Raw genomic sequence first — 16,355 nt, 5'->3', positions numbered from 1 at the left:
TTTTCTGCAGTAATAGAGCAAATCCCACAAACCGTCTGTGATGATCCAAGCTCACAGCCATTAGCTTCAGCATAGCTGCCATCAATCTGAGCTATAGAGTTATACACGCTTCTCTGCCTGTAAAAAAAAAAAAGACTTATTTCACTGTTGTACTGCAAGGACAATGTGTACACGTGCTCTAAATGTGTCCGTGTGAGTGAAGCCTCTTATCTGGAATGAGTTGGACATGGGCATTTCTCTGTAATGGGAGCCGTTTGTGAACTTCTTTACTCCCTCTTGGAAGAAGGACAAAGGAAAAGGCACAGTCCAGGGTGAGTGTGCGATTGTACGTGCCTGCTTTAAACTTGGTCATTTGTTGCAGGTGGGCAGGGTAAGACTATGTAATTTTAAGGTCTCTCTCTGATTTGTCACTGATTTAACCCCTAAAAGCAAATCTCTGTTTATCAAAATGCACATTTAGAAGTTCCTAAATCCCTTCATGTCTTAAAATGGCTTAAATGTTACTCTACATCCTTGCTTCATCTAGAATGTGCAGATCTATCAAGTCCCCGCCTCTATTTCTATCCATCTCTCAGCTACTTGCTCACTTACGGCTCTGCTCAAGCACTGTAAAACTACTCCGCACCACACAATGGCCAGCTGTAACATTAGAGTAATTCAGATTAACATGGTCAAACTGGAAATCAATTCTGAAGAAAAATAATGATACAGACATCCCCACCCTGCAAGTTGGCAGGATTGTTTCCTTAGGTTTGCTACCTATTAAACTCCGGCTGTCTGTTTTATTGAGCGCATCATTGCTACACTGCAGCTTCATGGCAGAAATGCTCAGTCAAGGTGTTGACTGCTTATTTACCTCATGATATGTCTTACAGCATATTAAAACACCACATCGACATGTTAAAAAGGTTAAAAAAAAAAAAAACAACAAAAATCCAAAAAACATGACTTTCACTGGAAGGATTAATATTGAGGTAACTCATTTTAAATTGTTGTGCCTCCGATTGATGTGGCTGTTGTGGCTCTAATTTTACACTCTCCATTTCTGTTGGAAATATTTGAGGAAATGAGGACTTGCACAAAACAGCATGTGAACAGTGTAACTGGGGTGATTAGTACAAGCTCCCTGCAGCTTTCCAAAAAATGTGACTTTAACATGAATCATTAAAAACGTTTGTTTTCTAGTCAGACCCAGAGTAAACACAGAAATGGCCCGGAATGAGCTATTTGGTGAGCTGTGTTAGGGATCTCCATCTGGCTTTACTTGCCAGCTGACCTAATCACCCTGCATTACGTCAGCCGGCGTATTTATTCAAGCTTTGGATAGCTTTCTGGTAAAAGAGGTAAAAGTAAATGACATATCCCAGCACCTAAAATTACTATTTACTTGTTGTAATAGCATTGAGTTACCATACAGGGAGCTAAGCATTTGGTCCAAACAGTTTAGATCTTTTCTTCCAGTTGATTTTTGGGGATGTGAAATGCCTTCTCCAGAACATTTACTACAGTCACAATATTATTTTTTTGTAATTATACAGCTTTGATTACACTCATGTATGGACACATTTTCCTCGTATCACCAGGTCCTACTCCATCCATCCATCCATCCATCCATCCATCCATCCATCCATTATCTATATACTGCTTAATCCTCACTGGGGTCACGCGGGGGCTGGAACCTATTCCAGCTGACTTAGGGTGAAGGCAGGGGACACCCTGGACAGGTCGCCAGTCTATCACAGGGCTACACTTAGAGACAGACAACCAAGCACACTCACATTAACACCTACGGACAATTTAGAATCACCAATTAAACCTCAACATGTTTTTGGACTGTGTGGGAGGAAGCTGGAGAACCCGCAGAGACAGGTCCTACTCTTTAGAGAAAAACTTCTCATCCTCAGTTACACATGTAAATAAACCAGTGTGTGCTGGTATTTACATCAGTGGACAAGTATTTTGGACGATCCCTATTGCAGTTAGCCTAATGGCTGTTCCAAGTGGCGAATTTCTGTGTTTACTTTCAGTTAGACTTTAAATCTTTAAAATCACTAATATTAAAGCCACATTGTTGGAAAGCTAAAGGGAGCAAGTCACCGTGAAATATATGATGTTGTTGTTTTTGTGTACCTCTTTGTTTTCCTGAAACTCGACGACAGAGACCAGAATTATTCCTTAACATACCAAAATGCTGCTTTGTCACCCGTAGTTTACATTACTGCAGGAAGGGTGTTTTTTTATGATAGTTACATCACATGAAACCAGTCAATAAATAATATTAGAGATTAGATTCAGTTTTTTTCATTAGAAATGTTGTGGTCAAGACATGCAGACAAACAAAACATTGCAACAGATAGTACTGCTGCAGCTATCTGAGCATAAAAACGTTATCACTACAGCAGAGTAACAAGCAGCTGAATGAGAGAACATCAGGAACGTTTACTGGCAGTGCAGTTAGGGAAGCAAAATGCCTGTGCCTGTTGATGCTTGTAGACTGTATATGCATGAGCCAGTATATGCATGTGACTGTGAAACTGCCATTGATGTTGTGTTGTTTTGCCCTAATCAAAACGCAGTCAACAAAAGCTGTTTTTCCCCGCTAGCTGCCAGGAGATAATAGCTCTCCACAGGACAAAAAGCAGAGCCTTTTCAGCATTTATAGCTATATTTTCACGAGTCAAGGCATAAGCGCAAGCACTGGCACAAGTTCATGGAGCTTGAACAGTTGGCCCTGGCAACACATATTTAGTAATTTAGAGACCAAAGGCGTTTGCACAGCAGTGGTGCACACGTGCTGCAGGTGTAAAACGGTTTAACAGGAGGAATAAATTACAATAAGTGTTGGGCTGGCATCAATCACAACTAATCAAATCATCTAGTCTAATTCCTTTTAAAAGCAGCACTCTCTTTCCACAATGCACTGACTATAATGGATGAGGAGAGTCAAGATCTACTGCACAAACACTGCAACTCCGAGGAGGAAATTGATGTCCTTGTCCGCGAGATGCAGCATTGTTGGGGTGCTAATGTGGGATGAATAAAAATAAACTGTGGAAAAATGTCCCAGCTTTTATATTGAGAAAATGTGTTACAAAATATTAAGTGCTAGTTATTGTAAGTTATATACCCTGTATTCAGAAGGGTTGGGCAATGTTTACCAAATTGGTTATGAGAATGTCTGCAAAGAACTGTCATGATGGACGGTTACATCTTGGCGCAATCAAAACCATACAACACATTACGACTAAAGCATTGATCTACCAGAAAAAAGTGTCACAGTGCTAAGTAGCATAAGTAACACTGAGCACATCATGGATAACTAACACATTACTACACACACACACACACACACATACACACACACACACATATATATATATACATATATCTATATATATATTACTGACATACTCTTTAGATCAACATAAAATTTGTTTTGTTAAAAAAACAAATAGCTAAATGGACACTCAGTTAAACGTTCCGTTAACGTCTTTGCAATTAACTGCAGTGATTAGGCAATCCCTGCTTCTCTGGCCTGTCACATTATCTTCCTTGTGTGTCTGTTTACTTTCATGCACTGAGCAGTTGCACTTAATTTTTACAACTTCTGTTTGGCTGCAGCACTGTGGACTATTGACTCCGCACGATGTTTTACAGACGATTCACACGCTGTAAAGCTGCTCATGTACAGTTTTTTACTAATTCCTTCCTTCCTCTGCTTTGGTTCTGTATTTCTTTTCTTCCTCAATGACTATTGATATTAATACACTGGAATTACACCATGTATGCATGGCAGGGTCCATCCCTCTGTCAGGGTGGCAGCTACTGTATGAGTGTGTTTTAGGTGTGAGTTGACTGATAGAGAAATGGTTCATCCAATCATCTACCCAGTATTTATATTTGCCTTTATTTTGATAACAGCAGTAGATAGCAGTTCCTAAGATATCAGTTCCCAAGATTTCTGAGATGGTTCAGTAAAACAAACTATCTGGATCAGTAGCCAGAGCCTGCAGTTAATCCTGAACATGATTACTTTTGTGATTCCTATTAACACATTTCACTCAAACATACAACATACATGCAACCCCACACAATCAGGTCATCAAAGACTTCGCCATATTCTCTCTTTTACAAAGGTACCATTTGTTTGCATTCAGTTGTGCACATATGGTATCATATCTACTGTGGTTGTATCACTGATTCAAAGCAACTGCAAGATTAAAACACCTCACATCTGTTAGGTTTATGACACATTCAAGGAAACAGTATATTGGCTCCAACGTTTGATGTGTGCAATGAGAATTAATGGGTACATTTCACATTACTCCAACCGTCAACCTCGTTCCATTTAAACGTCAGCCGATGCCTGGGTTACAACCTTCATTCTACAGCACCACAGGACTGAGAAGGATACAACAACGCTGCTCATTCTCTCACACTTGTATGAACTACACTTGTGCCTTCCATCTCAGCATGTGGCAAGCTTCATTACACATCCACAAACATCACCCTGCAGCTTGTAATTAGTTTGTTAATAATTTAAGTACCAACGTTTTTATGTCTGTGTGTAACTGATGATGGTAGACGCACTTTCCATGAGAGCACATACAGTGGAGTATGTACACATGTGCACAGGCAAACGAACAAACATTTATTTGAAGCTGTCTTTATCAATTCCGGTGAGGATACGTTAATTCAGGACGCTGTGTTTTGTGTGCATTTTGGTCTGTGTGATTAAAACTAACTACACACACACATTACATTACATACCTGTGCACTATGACTTTATCAGATTCACTGAATAATTTATGTGCTAAGCTCAGGAGCAAAGTAGTGTGCATAATTGCATAACATCACTCCTATCTGCCACTCTTGCCATTAACTAAACGGTTGGTCCCAGCACCTGCCCTGGTAATTAAAACCTTAGAGATTAATCATAAACTCTCCCCTTTCAGTCAATGCCTTAGGTTGAGATTTCTCTCTGTGTGTACGTGGGCTCCATTTAACTCACAACAAATTATTTCCCCCCAAAAATCCTGAGCAAACATTTTCAAATTAGGTGACTGACTTAGACTGTAACAAAGAACATTATTTGCCTCTAGCACAAGCTCTGTTCTATAATTAAGCTGCCTTGTCTTTCTAATATGTCCTCATTACCTTCGCTGAGTCAATCAAAGAAAACTGGGCAGAAGGCTTGCGTAACAGGTGGTCACCTAAAAGGAGGTTTAGCTCAAATGTGCGATGTAGCTTCAGGCCTGAGTACACATGTCTGGGTGTCATTAACCTAATGACTCACACAGCACATGGCTGAGTAATTAAAAGCAGGGAGATTAATCATGAAGTCACCTCTCATGGCCCCTCAGCCGGACGTCGGTCTCTGCTTTAGCCTCGGAAACGTCTAAAACTGTCACTAAAATTGTCACTGCAGAGGAGAACACAATTGAAAGGATATCTCAGAGCAAAACACAGAATAGTTCCCTCACAGTTATTTACTCTCCTTCCCTCCCAACATGCCATCTTCTCTGCTCTTCCCGTAACAGGGAGTTAAATGAGTTCATAGATGCCAGCTGAAATCAGAGCGTATGAGGGAAGAATGAACCTGACTGGAGGCAAGGGCACAATGACTCAGCCATGGTGGCTCCAGCAGCCAGCCTTAATAAGTCACTGTGAGTGTAGATGGAGCTGAACCAAGGGAATTGACAGTATGGTGCTGCTGACTTGTGGGCATTACCTCAGCAGGGCTAATTACACTATTAGACTGTACCTGTGGGCTTCAATTTCACTGATCCACCTCACATGCCCTCAGTGTCTGAACACACATATGGTCCACATGTTTGTGCACAAATACGTGGACATGAAAGTGCAGCGTACCTAAACATTATGCTCATATTGTGTGATTATGCGGCATGATGTACGAGAGAGAGAGAGAGAGAGAGAGAAAAATATTGGATTTTGAAACTTCAGCTACTCAGTGACTTGCCGTTCGGTCAGGAAACTTAAAATCTAAGCTTTAAATCAGCTAATTTCACTTCAGCTAATCACTGCATTTTACATGCCGCAATCAAAAATTTTAAAAATACAAAGAAACATTTCTACTGATAAGATTCTGTAAAATTCACAGAATCCTGTGCTCCTTTGCGTAAATGAAAAGCCATTAGTGACTCAGCTGTAACCAACAGTTATACGGCAAAATTCAGGGACTTCCTCTGCTCAACTAGACTTAACTGCAAGCTGTGTTTGCACAGAACTAACAGGAGATGAGCATGGAAATAAAAATAAAATGTAACTTGTTCCCAGAGTGGAAACAACTGTGGGCATTTACAAAAATGCCATATATACTGGTTCTCACTGGGCGATCAGTCAGATAGATTCTCACAACAAACGGGATCCTACGCTGCCTAACAGCTCCACTGAATCTGGCCTTGGGAGGCCAGGTAAAGATAGTGTAGGCTCAGCCTCTGCTGCTGAGAAAGTGAAGCCAATTGAATTTATCCCACTGAGAATCCTCTATCGCGTTTCCCCCACTGAGTGTGGAAAAGGGAGCAAAGAAGCAAAGAATGATTTGTCTGACTTTTTCCTGTGGAGCCAGTGTGGTGTCTTCTCCCTCAATACTCCAGGATGCTCTGTAAGTGTTTCTCAGAGTAATGTAAAGAAATTGTAAAGGATCCAGAGCTTCACGTCCCTGATCTGCAGCCACTGGCCTCACGACCCCCAAAATACTTGCTTGCTCTCCATCTGCTATTCTGTTTTCCCCACCCCACAATTCCCACCATTGCCAACCACTTGCTCAGAGGGAGTCAAAAGGCTACTTTGGATTGTTGGGTTCTCCTTTTAAACTTGTAAGGTCTATACCTTACTATGCTAATGCTGATGATATATATTGCAAACTGTGCTATACAAATAAAATTGAATTGAATTAAAGAAATGTGAATATTCTGTGTCTACGAAGCCTCTGGTTGGATCTCTTGCAGTGTGAGTGTTTGTAAGTACAGCAGCAGCTTTAATGCAGTATATAAGTCCCAGTAGGGACTTATTATTAAATTGGAAGTTGTCTTTAAGTTAGAATATCACTATGAGTTGTCAGAAGTAGATGTCAAATTTGAGTGAAGATTATTTTTATAAATCAGCTGTCAGTTAATGAAAGTAGCTGTTTTCTCAAAGTGCTCTGGTCAAACAATAGAAACATTTATTGACTTATTTGCAAAACGGAAAATTAAAAAAAATAAAATAAAATTACCCACTATCTGAATTTGGCAAAGTAAAGCTCAATGCTCCAAGCTGGTATAGAAGCTATTGCATCCATTTTTGGATTTTGACAACTGTTGTGGCTTTTTCTCTGTTGTGCAATTGTATTGATGATGGATAATAACAGCTATTAACACCTCACTCAAAAGTGGAGCAATTTCAGAATGCCTGCTGACATTTTTGTGGATACTTAAAAGTATAGAAATGTAGCATTTACTTGAGATTTACCTTTTTGAGCTGAACCAAAAAGTCTGCTAAAAATGAATTAAACTTTATGTGTGTGTGTGTGTATTACTTGTGCATTGGTCATGTTGTAAGGACATCAATCTGGGTCCTGCATCAAATCCTGGTATGAACAGATTAGGGTTCGGCAAGTAGTACTTAAAAGAAGTAAATGAATCCAAGCAAATTTAATGTCCTCTAAAATGATGGACATTTGTGTGTGGTACATTCTTGAGTGTATTTTTTTTATTACCCATCCTATTCAGATAAATTTTATCTGTGACCTGAGAAGCAGTGCAGTTGAAAATTTGCTTCATGGTCACTCTGGTACAATACGTTAAATCTCACCATTTATGTTTCAAACTGTGATACATGGTCCCTACATACATAGATAAATAACAAATGTCACACAAACACCAGTACATTTGGCACTGATGTCAATGATTTAACAATGACAGCAAAGGTTACAATACTTTACTATTGTGTCAGAGGAGACTTACAAAACAAAACAGTCAATAATAAAACGGGAATGGTCAGTTTTTTTGCAGGAATGTGCTCAAAGTCGATGAAGCATACACCAAAGAAATGGGACTATTTGTAGCAAAGTAGAATCTATTCTTCTGTATCTGTGCTCACACATTTGGGGAGTGACACCAAGAGAGAGAGACACTGTGGACACGGAAGGCCAACACTATATAATGTGCTCTGTGGTGCAGTGTGACGTTCAACTATTTGGGGTGAACACAGCATTGAGCTACCACTTCTAAGAGAAGCAAGTTAATGACTTTCAGGCATCTGATAAGGATGCTGCTGGGTGCCTCTCTCTGGAGATATACAACTGGGAGGAGACCATCCGGCAGACACAGGACATGCTGGAGGTATTACATCTCCCAGCTGACCTGTAAGCACTTGGGGTTCACTGACAAGAAGTAGCTGGGAAAAATAATGCATATTTTCCTGTCTGTTTTCTAGCCATTACTATGCGGACAAAAGAGTGAAGAGAAAAAACATTCCAGCAAATAAATGGCAAAATATAACCAACAAACACAGGCATCTTGGCTTTTGAGTTATCCCTGAGGACCTAATAGTCGGAGAAGTGATTATTCAAATGTCAGTAGCAGTAAAATATCTGTTTTCGCAATACATCCCCCTGTTGCCCACTGCATAAATTAATCCAAGTACAGAGTTGTATTGACAAAACATACAGATCGTGAAATAAGATTCAAAAGTAATCAATGAAGCAAACTGAACACAGATTTAACTGTGGAATAACATGCACAGTTAAAACAGACTGTGATTGATCTCTATTTAAATGGCATAAAGATTTAAAGCTGAAGGAATAACTATGTGCCATGCACCAGGCCGTCCCATGTCATAAGGGTGAGCTATTGGCAATGTGCAGTCACCCATGTGATATAGATTTTTGTTGTTATTTAAACTATCATACATTTCCAACAAACATTAAAAATATGAATAAAATTTGTCTATTTACCCCAAGCCCAAGCAGTTTGTGAATGTTTTTTTGGTGTGCTCCTATCACATTTTCATTCACCGTGGGCTCATTTTTGACTGCAATATGAAATCCTGCACATCCATGGTATCAAAAATTATTATTATGTATTTGACAAAATTTTAAAACAAGAAATGAAATCAGCTTGTGCAACATTTTTCCAAGTGCCCACAGGTATTATCAACACTTTTTTAAAAACAATTTTAAAGACTGCTGGAAAGTTGAAAACTCAACAGTTCTTTCTGTTTTTACAGTTTCTTGCTCTCATAAATGGTGTAATTATGGCAATTCTTTAAAGATAACATGCCTTTCAAACCTGGCAGTGGATTTTGGGGTTTAGAGGGTTAAGGGTATTATAAGACAACACACTAGAACCTGAATAAATCCAAATGTTAAAGTCAGAAATGGTGTGAAATGCTTACAACAGATTTCAATGAAAAGAAATATTAACTTGTAATCTATGATTAAAAAGGAACCACATGTATAGAAAATAAATTCAAAGCCTGCTCTTTTGCAGTATCATAGAGAGAACATTTAGGATGGACAAAAAGATGTCTGAGGGGGTTTTAAAGCATTTAAGTGGGCTCACAACCAATGGGTGCCAAAGGCTAAATTCAGTGGTTAACCCTAATCCTGGAAAACAATCTGTAAACTGAGACAAATGAGCCTTATGTGAGTGCCTGCCTTGATTTTCTTTAAATTGAAAAAGCAGATATGTTTTCTACCTGCCTATTAAGAGCAGCACAGATTATTACACTACATTGAGGCTCAGTTAACAGTGAAATTAAAAACACGATAAAAACCCTAGCAATCACTCTGCACCATTTGTCCGACTCCCACTACTTCTTATTAAGTTAACTTCAATAGGGGCTATAAAAACGAAAAGGAACCCATCTACCAAGAAACCTCCCACTGCCTTTGATTTACAGACAGTAGATAATTGGCTTTCATATTCAGATATTGAACTGGACAGAGGCAGAGCATGTGAGTGCATGAGCCGTGCAAGGAGGCTCTGCAGTGCAACACAAAGTTGACAGTGTTGATGAATGTAGCTCTAATGATGGATATTGTGAATCCCCTGATTATTTTTCCTACATTTTCGACGCTGTATTAATATAAACAGACACTGGCTTGTAGTAATGATTATGTATGTGTGGTAGATAATTTCCCCAATTAGCATAAGCAGAAGCTTATTGGCTGGATGTAATTAGATGACAGACGCTTTTTCCCATAACTATTGGGGGAATACCACCCACAATAACAAGATGCACCATATGGCAGCAAACTGGATTTTCATGTAATGTTATACATTATATCTTCTTGTTAAAGCATTATGCAGTGTAGTCCCATGTCGGAAAAGGGTCTTCTCATCGTGTTCTTCACTAACATTATCTTGTGAATTGATTTTACCAATGCTACATGTCAGTTTTTTCTTTGATCTCATGTAATGAATTACGTTATTTATGCTTAGTCGAAGTTCCTCTCCCCGAAAAACTTTTTTTTTTTTTTTTTTTTTAATCATCAAAATTACACATTTGGAAGTTTTCTGTGTGAAAATCATCTTTTCATTCTTGAAAAAGTTGGTGCAAGCCAACTATATGACCATCTGCACAGAAATGGTTTGTTTGGAGAGTTTCAGACAGAATTTACTGGTGAAAGTCACCATCACCTTCTAATAGCCTCAGACAGTGGACTGGTGTCAATACTTGTTCTATTGGATCTCAGTGCTGCTTTTAATTCAGTTGATCACAACTTCTTACTAAAGCAACTGGAACATGTCAGTGGAATGAAAGGAACCGCACTAAACTGGTTTGAATCACATTTATCAGACAGATTCCAATTTGTTCATGTTAATCATGATTTTTCCACTCACACCAGACTTAGTTTAGGAGTTTCACAGGGTTCTATGTTAGGACCATTACTATTTACTCTGTACATGCTCCTCTTAGGCAGTATTATTAGGAACCACTGCATATATCCATCCATCCATTATCTATACACCGCTTAATCCTGACGAGGGTTGCGGGGGGCTCGAGCCTATCCCAGCTGACTTAGGGCGAAGGCAGGGGACACCCTGGACAGGTCAGCAGTCCATTGCAGGGCCACACTTAGAGACAGACAACCAAGCACACTCACATTCACGCCTACGGACAATTTAGAATCACCAATTAACCTGAACATGTTTTTGGACTGTGGTAGGAAGCTGGAGAACCCGGATAGAACCCACGCTGCACGGAGAGAACATGCAAACTCCACGCAGAAAGATCCCGGGTGTCCTCACCGGGACATTTCCATTGTTATGCAGATGACATCCAGTTACATTTATCTTTAAAGTCAAATGAAACTTCGGGCATGTCCAGATAACCAGATAGCTACTCTGGATGGCATTGCTTTGGCCTCCAGTTCTACTGTGACGTACCTTGGAGTTATTTTCGACCAGGATATGTCCTTCAACGCACACATAAAGCAACTCTGTAGGTCGGCCTTCTTTCACCTACATAATATTTTCAAAATCAAGAACATCTTGAAATGATGCTGAAAAACTAGTCCATACATTTGTAACTTCTGCGCTGGACTACTGTCATTTCCTATTATCAGGATGTCTCGATAACTGTCTGAAAAACCTCGAGCTTATATAAAATGCGGCAGCCAGAGTTCTGACAGGAACCAGTTGGAGAGAGCATAGTCCTCCCATATCAGCTTCTCTTCTTTAGCTCCCTGTAAAATCCAGGGGATTGTTGGGGTCTCTGTTTAAAATTTGCAAGGTCTTCACCTTACTATTCTAAGTGCTATGTGATGACATATATTGATAATTTGTACTATATAAATAAAATTGCATTAAATTTATGCCTTTAAATGGCTGAGATTTACCTGTACACTGTGTCCACCTTCCATATGTGCAGATCTATGAAAATGCGCATTAGGCCTCACCTCTACTCATTTGCCGTATACCTGTAGCTCAAACACACCTGCTCACCTAAGAATTATACATACATGTTCAACCCAGAAATCTGAAAGATTCAGGAGAAAAATATTGATACAGCAAGCCCCACCTCATAAGCTGATGGAGTCGGTTCTCAGTGGTAAAGCCTTGCTGTTTGAATCTGTGTTTTTGAGGATGTCATTGCAAGCTGCAGTTCCAAGTAATGCTCTGTAATGGCTTTGTCTGTTTATTTTGTTTGACGTCTCCTACCATACCTCGCCAAAACATTAAAACCACCGGTCAAATAGTTTGTAGTTTTCCCTAATGCTGCCAAAAGAGCTCTAAATCATCAGGAGGGTGTGTTATGGTGTTTGGCACCAGGATGTTGCAGGATCTTTTGGGTCCTGCGAGTTGCAGGACGGGGCCTCAATGGATCAGGCTTTTTCTGGAGCATTCTATAATGCTAGATCAGATGGGGATCTGGGGAGTTTGGATGCTAGCAAAGCCTTAGGCTCTTAGCGGTGCTCCTCGAGGCATTACGGAGCAGTTTTTGCTGCGTGGCTGGGTGGATTTTGCTGCTGGGCAGGCTGCTGCTGTTGGGGAGTTTCATTTCTGTGGGAGTGTGAATCTGGTCTTAGGTGTTCATCTACATGAACTTTCACATGAATGTCAGGCCCCGAGGTTTCCCAGCAGAATGCATTAGAATGAGATGATCAATGTTATTCACTTCACATATCAGTGAGTTCAGTGCGGCGGCTGATCGACGTACAAAAAAACATAACATGGACATGTTAACAAGGTTCAAAAATTGATTTTCATCAGAGGGGCTTTTAAACCTCCCTGTGTGTTAAAATTTCTTATTAAAGAGAATTTTGAAGCAAAATCAATGATTTATACTTTCCCAGGTCAATATCCAACAACACTACAACCTACACATTCATTCCACTGTTGCAACAGAAAAGTGAAAATGTCAAAAAAAATCACCCGATATCTGAAATGATTTTCCGAATCAGAAGGTCTACAGGATGGCATGTACACTGACTGTAGTACTACCTGTAGATGAACTAATTTGCAAACAAAAGTCCATTTTAATCCCTGAATTTGCCAACAGCAGTGGACAGACAAAGAGAAGTTCCTCAGTTCACCTACACTGAGCTTGCTGCTGGCCGCTGGATGGTCCTGGCGGGGAATGTGGCAGGGACGGGAGGTTGTTTTTGGCACTGATACATTCAGAGAAGGCCAGACAGTGACATTATGCCAGCCAGGCAGGACTCGAGGGACAGTCATGTTAAATACCATCTCCTGGAGCGCAAATGGCAGAGAGTTTTGTGGTGGTGTTTGGGGGTATGTGTTTGTTTGCATGCCTTGGTGTGCTTTGAAATGTTGTGTCGCAGTGTGTGCCTGTGCTTGTGCATATCTGTGCCCTGTACTGAAAGTGCACTGGCAAAGAGATGGGTGCTGTGCACAGATGACATTAGAAGAAAAGGGAAAAAAAACAGGCCAAGCGCCTAATTATCCATCGATGATGCAACACGACTGAGATAAACATAAACCACCACTGCAGTGGAGTCACTTTTGTACAGTCAGGTGGAGTGGGGTAGCAGAGGGAAAGCAAACACATGGGGGCTGCTAATAATTAATCCAGCAATATTCACAGACGAAGAATGATGTGTTCTTGGTTGTGTTGATGAGGTGAATTCTTAAACTGTGTTGGTTTCAAAATACAGAACATATTTTGGGGCATGATATGTCAATCCACCAAAAAATCAGTAGCTGTGCTGTGGCAGAGCTGTGAGACAGAGCAGACAAGACCAAAAACTGGGGAGCAATACAAAAATGCCTGTTTCAAAAATAATAAATGGTGATACTGTTCAAAGATGGCAGTTTGAACTGACTGATTGTTGTCAGTGTTTGAAATACTGGAAAGATAAAGACACTTTTTTTCATTCGTACAACAGAAGAAGGAAAAGGAGGAGGCAGAAGACTAGACGGAGGTTGCATTAAAGTTCCAATATGTATTTATGAGTGTGTAAGGCTGGGACTTTTTCTCAAACTAAACAATGTTTTCATAATCATGGAACTCATCTGGCCACAAAATATACACTGAAGTTTTGTCACGCTGACATCTGAATATGTGACACGAGAAAAGAATAGTTTTCACAAATGTTCCTACATAAAACTGCACCACCTGAAGAAGCATTCCTGTATTTAATGCACCCTTTAGTTATAGGTGATGTTTTAACAGCTTTACAATGTCCACATGAGGGTTTGTATACAGCTTATGTGCTATTTGCTTCCCCCTGCCAACAAACATCAGTCTCGACTCTTTCTGAAAGTTGACAGCCGTGCTATAAATATAACGCTGGCCGCTGAGAGATCACGATGGTGAGTAGCAGAATCAATCTATTCTCAACCTCTATCTTTATCTCCATTTCCCACATACAGTGCATACATGCAGTTTCCCATCTATGAAAAGGGGTCTATACATAAATAAAGAGACAGTCAGTCAAACTTTTGGTAGATCGGAAGCAAGTGACAAGGTGTCAGAGAGCTGCTGACTGTGGGAGAATAATAACAAGAAGGAACAACCCCCATTGGTTACCAGCATACTTTGGCAGGTTATGAGACTTCTGAACCATGCCCTCTCAGATGCAGTGTCGAGTAAGTTTCAGCCTTGGTCCACTGATCTGCCACCGTTTCCAGACTGTCACAGGGGGTTTTTGCTCGATTTTTCTGTAATGGTCTTAAACTGTTCCCACTTTTGGTGAAACAACAACATTAATTTAGCTTAAAATAATGGTAGCAGTGCTGTATTTAAATGGTGCAGTAGTGAAGCTCAACCTACAATCATGGCACATGTTATAATGTTATGATATGTCATGAAATGTTCACTGAGGTGCAGGTTTCACTGACAACAGTGTGGAAAGCAGAACTATGGATATTAAACAGCATGCTTACAGTTAATATTAAGGCTAAGGTTGGGATTGAAAAAGGGTCAGAATAGATTTGCATGAGATTTTGCGTAGAACATAGTAAAGGTTATATATGTGATGTGGGGAAAGACTTGGCTAAGGGAAATCAAACCAACCAGATGGTATACACTGACCAAAGGGCAAGCAAAAACAGTCTCTCAAAGTGTCAATGTGATTGCTTGGATTGCACTACTAGTAAACATGTAAACATCTAGTAGACTTTTGGGAAAAAGTGTAGCTGTTGTGTGTGTGCGCAGGGTTAAACAATGGCAAGAAGAACAATTAAACGACAATGAAACAGAATATATTTCAAGCTAAGTCAAGAAAAAGATGAGTTACTAAAAACATTTTTTATCATAATGAATAGAGTTGATTCTCGTTCCTTGTTTGTTGCAAGTCAAAGTTAAAACATTGTGCATGAACAAAAACAGTAAAACATATGGAACTTCTTTGTCCACCTACGGTAACTAGTTCTAATGAACAGATTACTGCTGCTAAGAATGTTTATGGTGTATTGTGCCATGGCCTAAGCTACACAACTTTCTGCTACACTTCACAGCAAATGTATATCGTTTATTGTGTGGGCTGATTCCTTCACAGCCAATTACAACTTTGACCCACCCACACATGTATTTTGCAGCGTTTTGCTATCTCAGATCATGTGTGACTGGGAAAATATGTGTATTTCTCAACACTACTGACTTAATTTCTCTCAAGAAACTGTGAAGTTATGCTCAGTTTGAGCTCACATTGCTGTGATAATGCCATTTTAACTTAAGCTCAATAATTAAAATCTGAAAATCGTTCGTGTAATAATTTTCCATTTAATATGTAAAAACAAATCACTTGCATGCATGTAGATTGTGAAGCTCCTCCAAGCGTGAGTGTCTATGTTTTGAAATCAATAAGAAAAACACATTTCCAGTTGCAACACGTGTAGCAGAAGATTTTTTTAATTGTTGCTAAACTGTACATTGATGTGAGTTTGTTTCAGAATTTACCTATTCGGAAGGAGAGCGGGCCACCAGAGGTGCTTCTCACCCACATGGCTAAGAAGAGCAGAAGCGCCCAGGCTTTGAGCATCTTCTATGACTCCTCATGGGTCCTGCCCCGGGGGTGCCCCTGTCACAGCCACCTGGAAAATAAACAGAGGAGAGCACAGCATCTATAAGTCAGCCAACATCAGGAAGGAAACACACACACACACACACACACACACAAGCCAAAGCTATGCAGCATACTGATCAACCTGCAGATATACAGCACTTCATCTCTCTTTTGCTGCTAAGTGATTTAGAGGCCCATGGGAGTTTTGATGACTTTGCTTCCTCAGTGCTGTTTTTTCTGTATTACTTGGTAGGAGCGAGCTTGTTTCCTCGGTCTTTGTTATTTGTGTCACAGATGGAAAGATGTTATCTCTTCTCATCTCTCTGGCATGCAGTCAAAAGTCAAATAAGGTGAATTATGTCTTACTTTATTTGAA

The 16,355-nt window shown here is 39.9% G+C and overlaps 1 protein-coding gene across 1 annotated transcript in view; it reads right to left on the bottom strand.

The window, feature by feature from the left end:
* Positions 1–15,955, bottom strand: part of grik4 (glutamate receptor, ionotropic, kainate 4) — a 153,899-nt gene extending 137,944 nt beyond the window's left edge. The window contains exon 1 of the mRNA XM_008276318.1: positions 15,874–15,955. Coding sequence (XP_008274540.1) covers positions 15,874–15,955 — 82 coding nt within the window. The remainder of the gene's footprint in view (positions 1–15,873) is intronic.
* Positions 15,956–16,355: the final 400 nt, after the last annotated feature.

The sequence above is a fragment of the Stegastes partitus genome, unplaced genomic scaffold (genome assembly GCF_000690725.1).
Source record: "Stegastes partitus isolate 25-593 unplaced genomic scaffold, Stegastes_partitus-1.0.2 Scaffold69, whole genome shotgun sequence".
In the NCBI taxonomy this organism is placed as follows: Eukaryota; Metazoa; Chordata; class Actinopteri; family Pomacentridae; genus Stegastes; species Stegastes partitus.
Note: the sequence above shows the minus strand (reverse complement) of the source record. Positions and strands in the feature narration are given on the sequence as shown.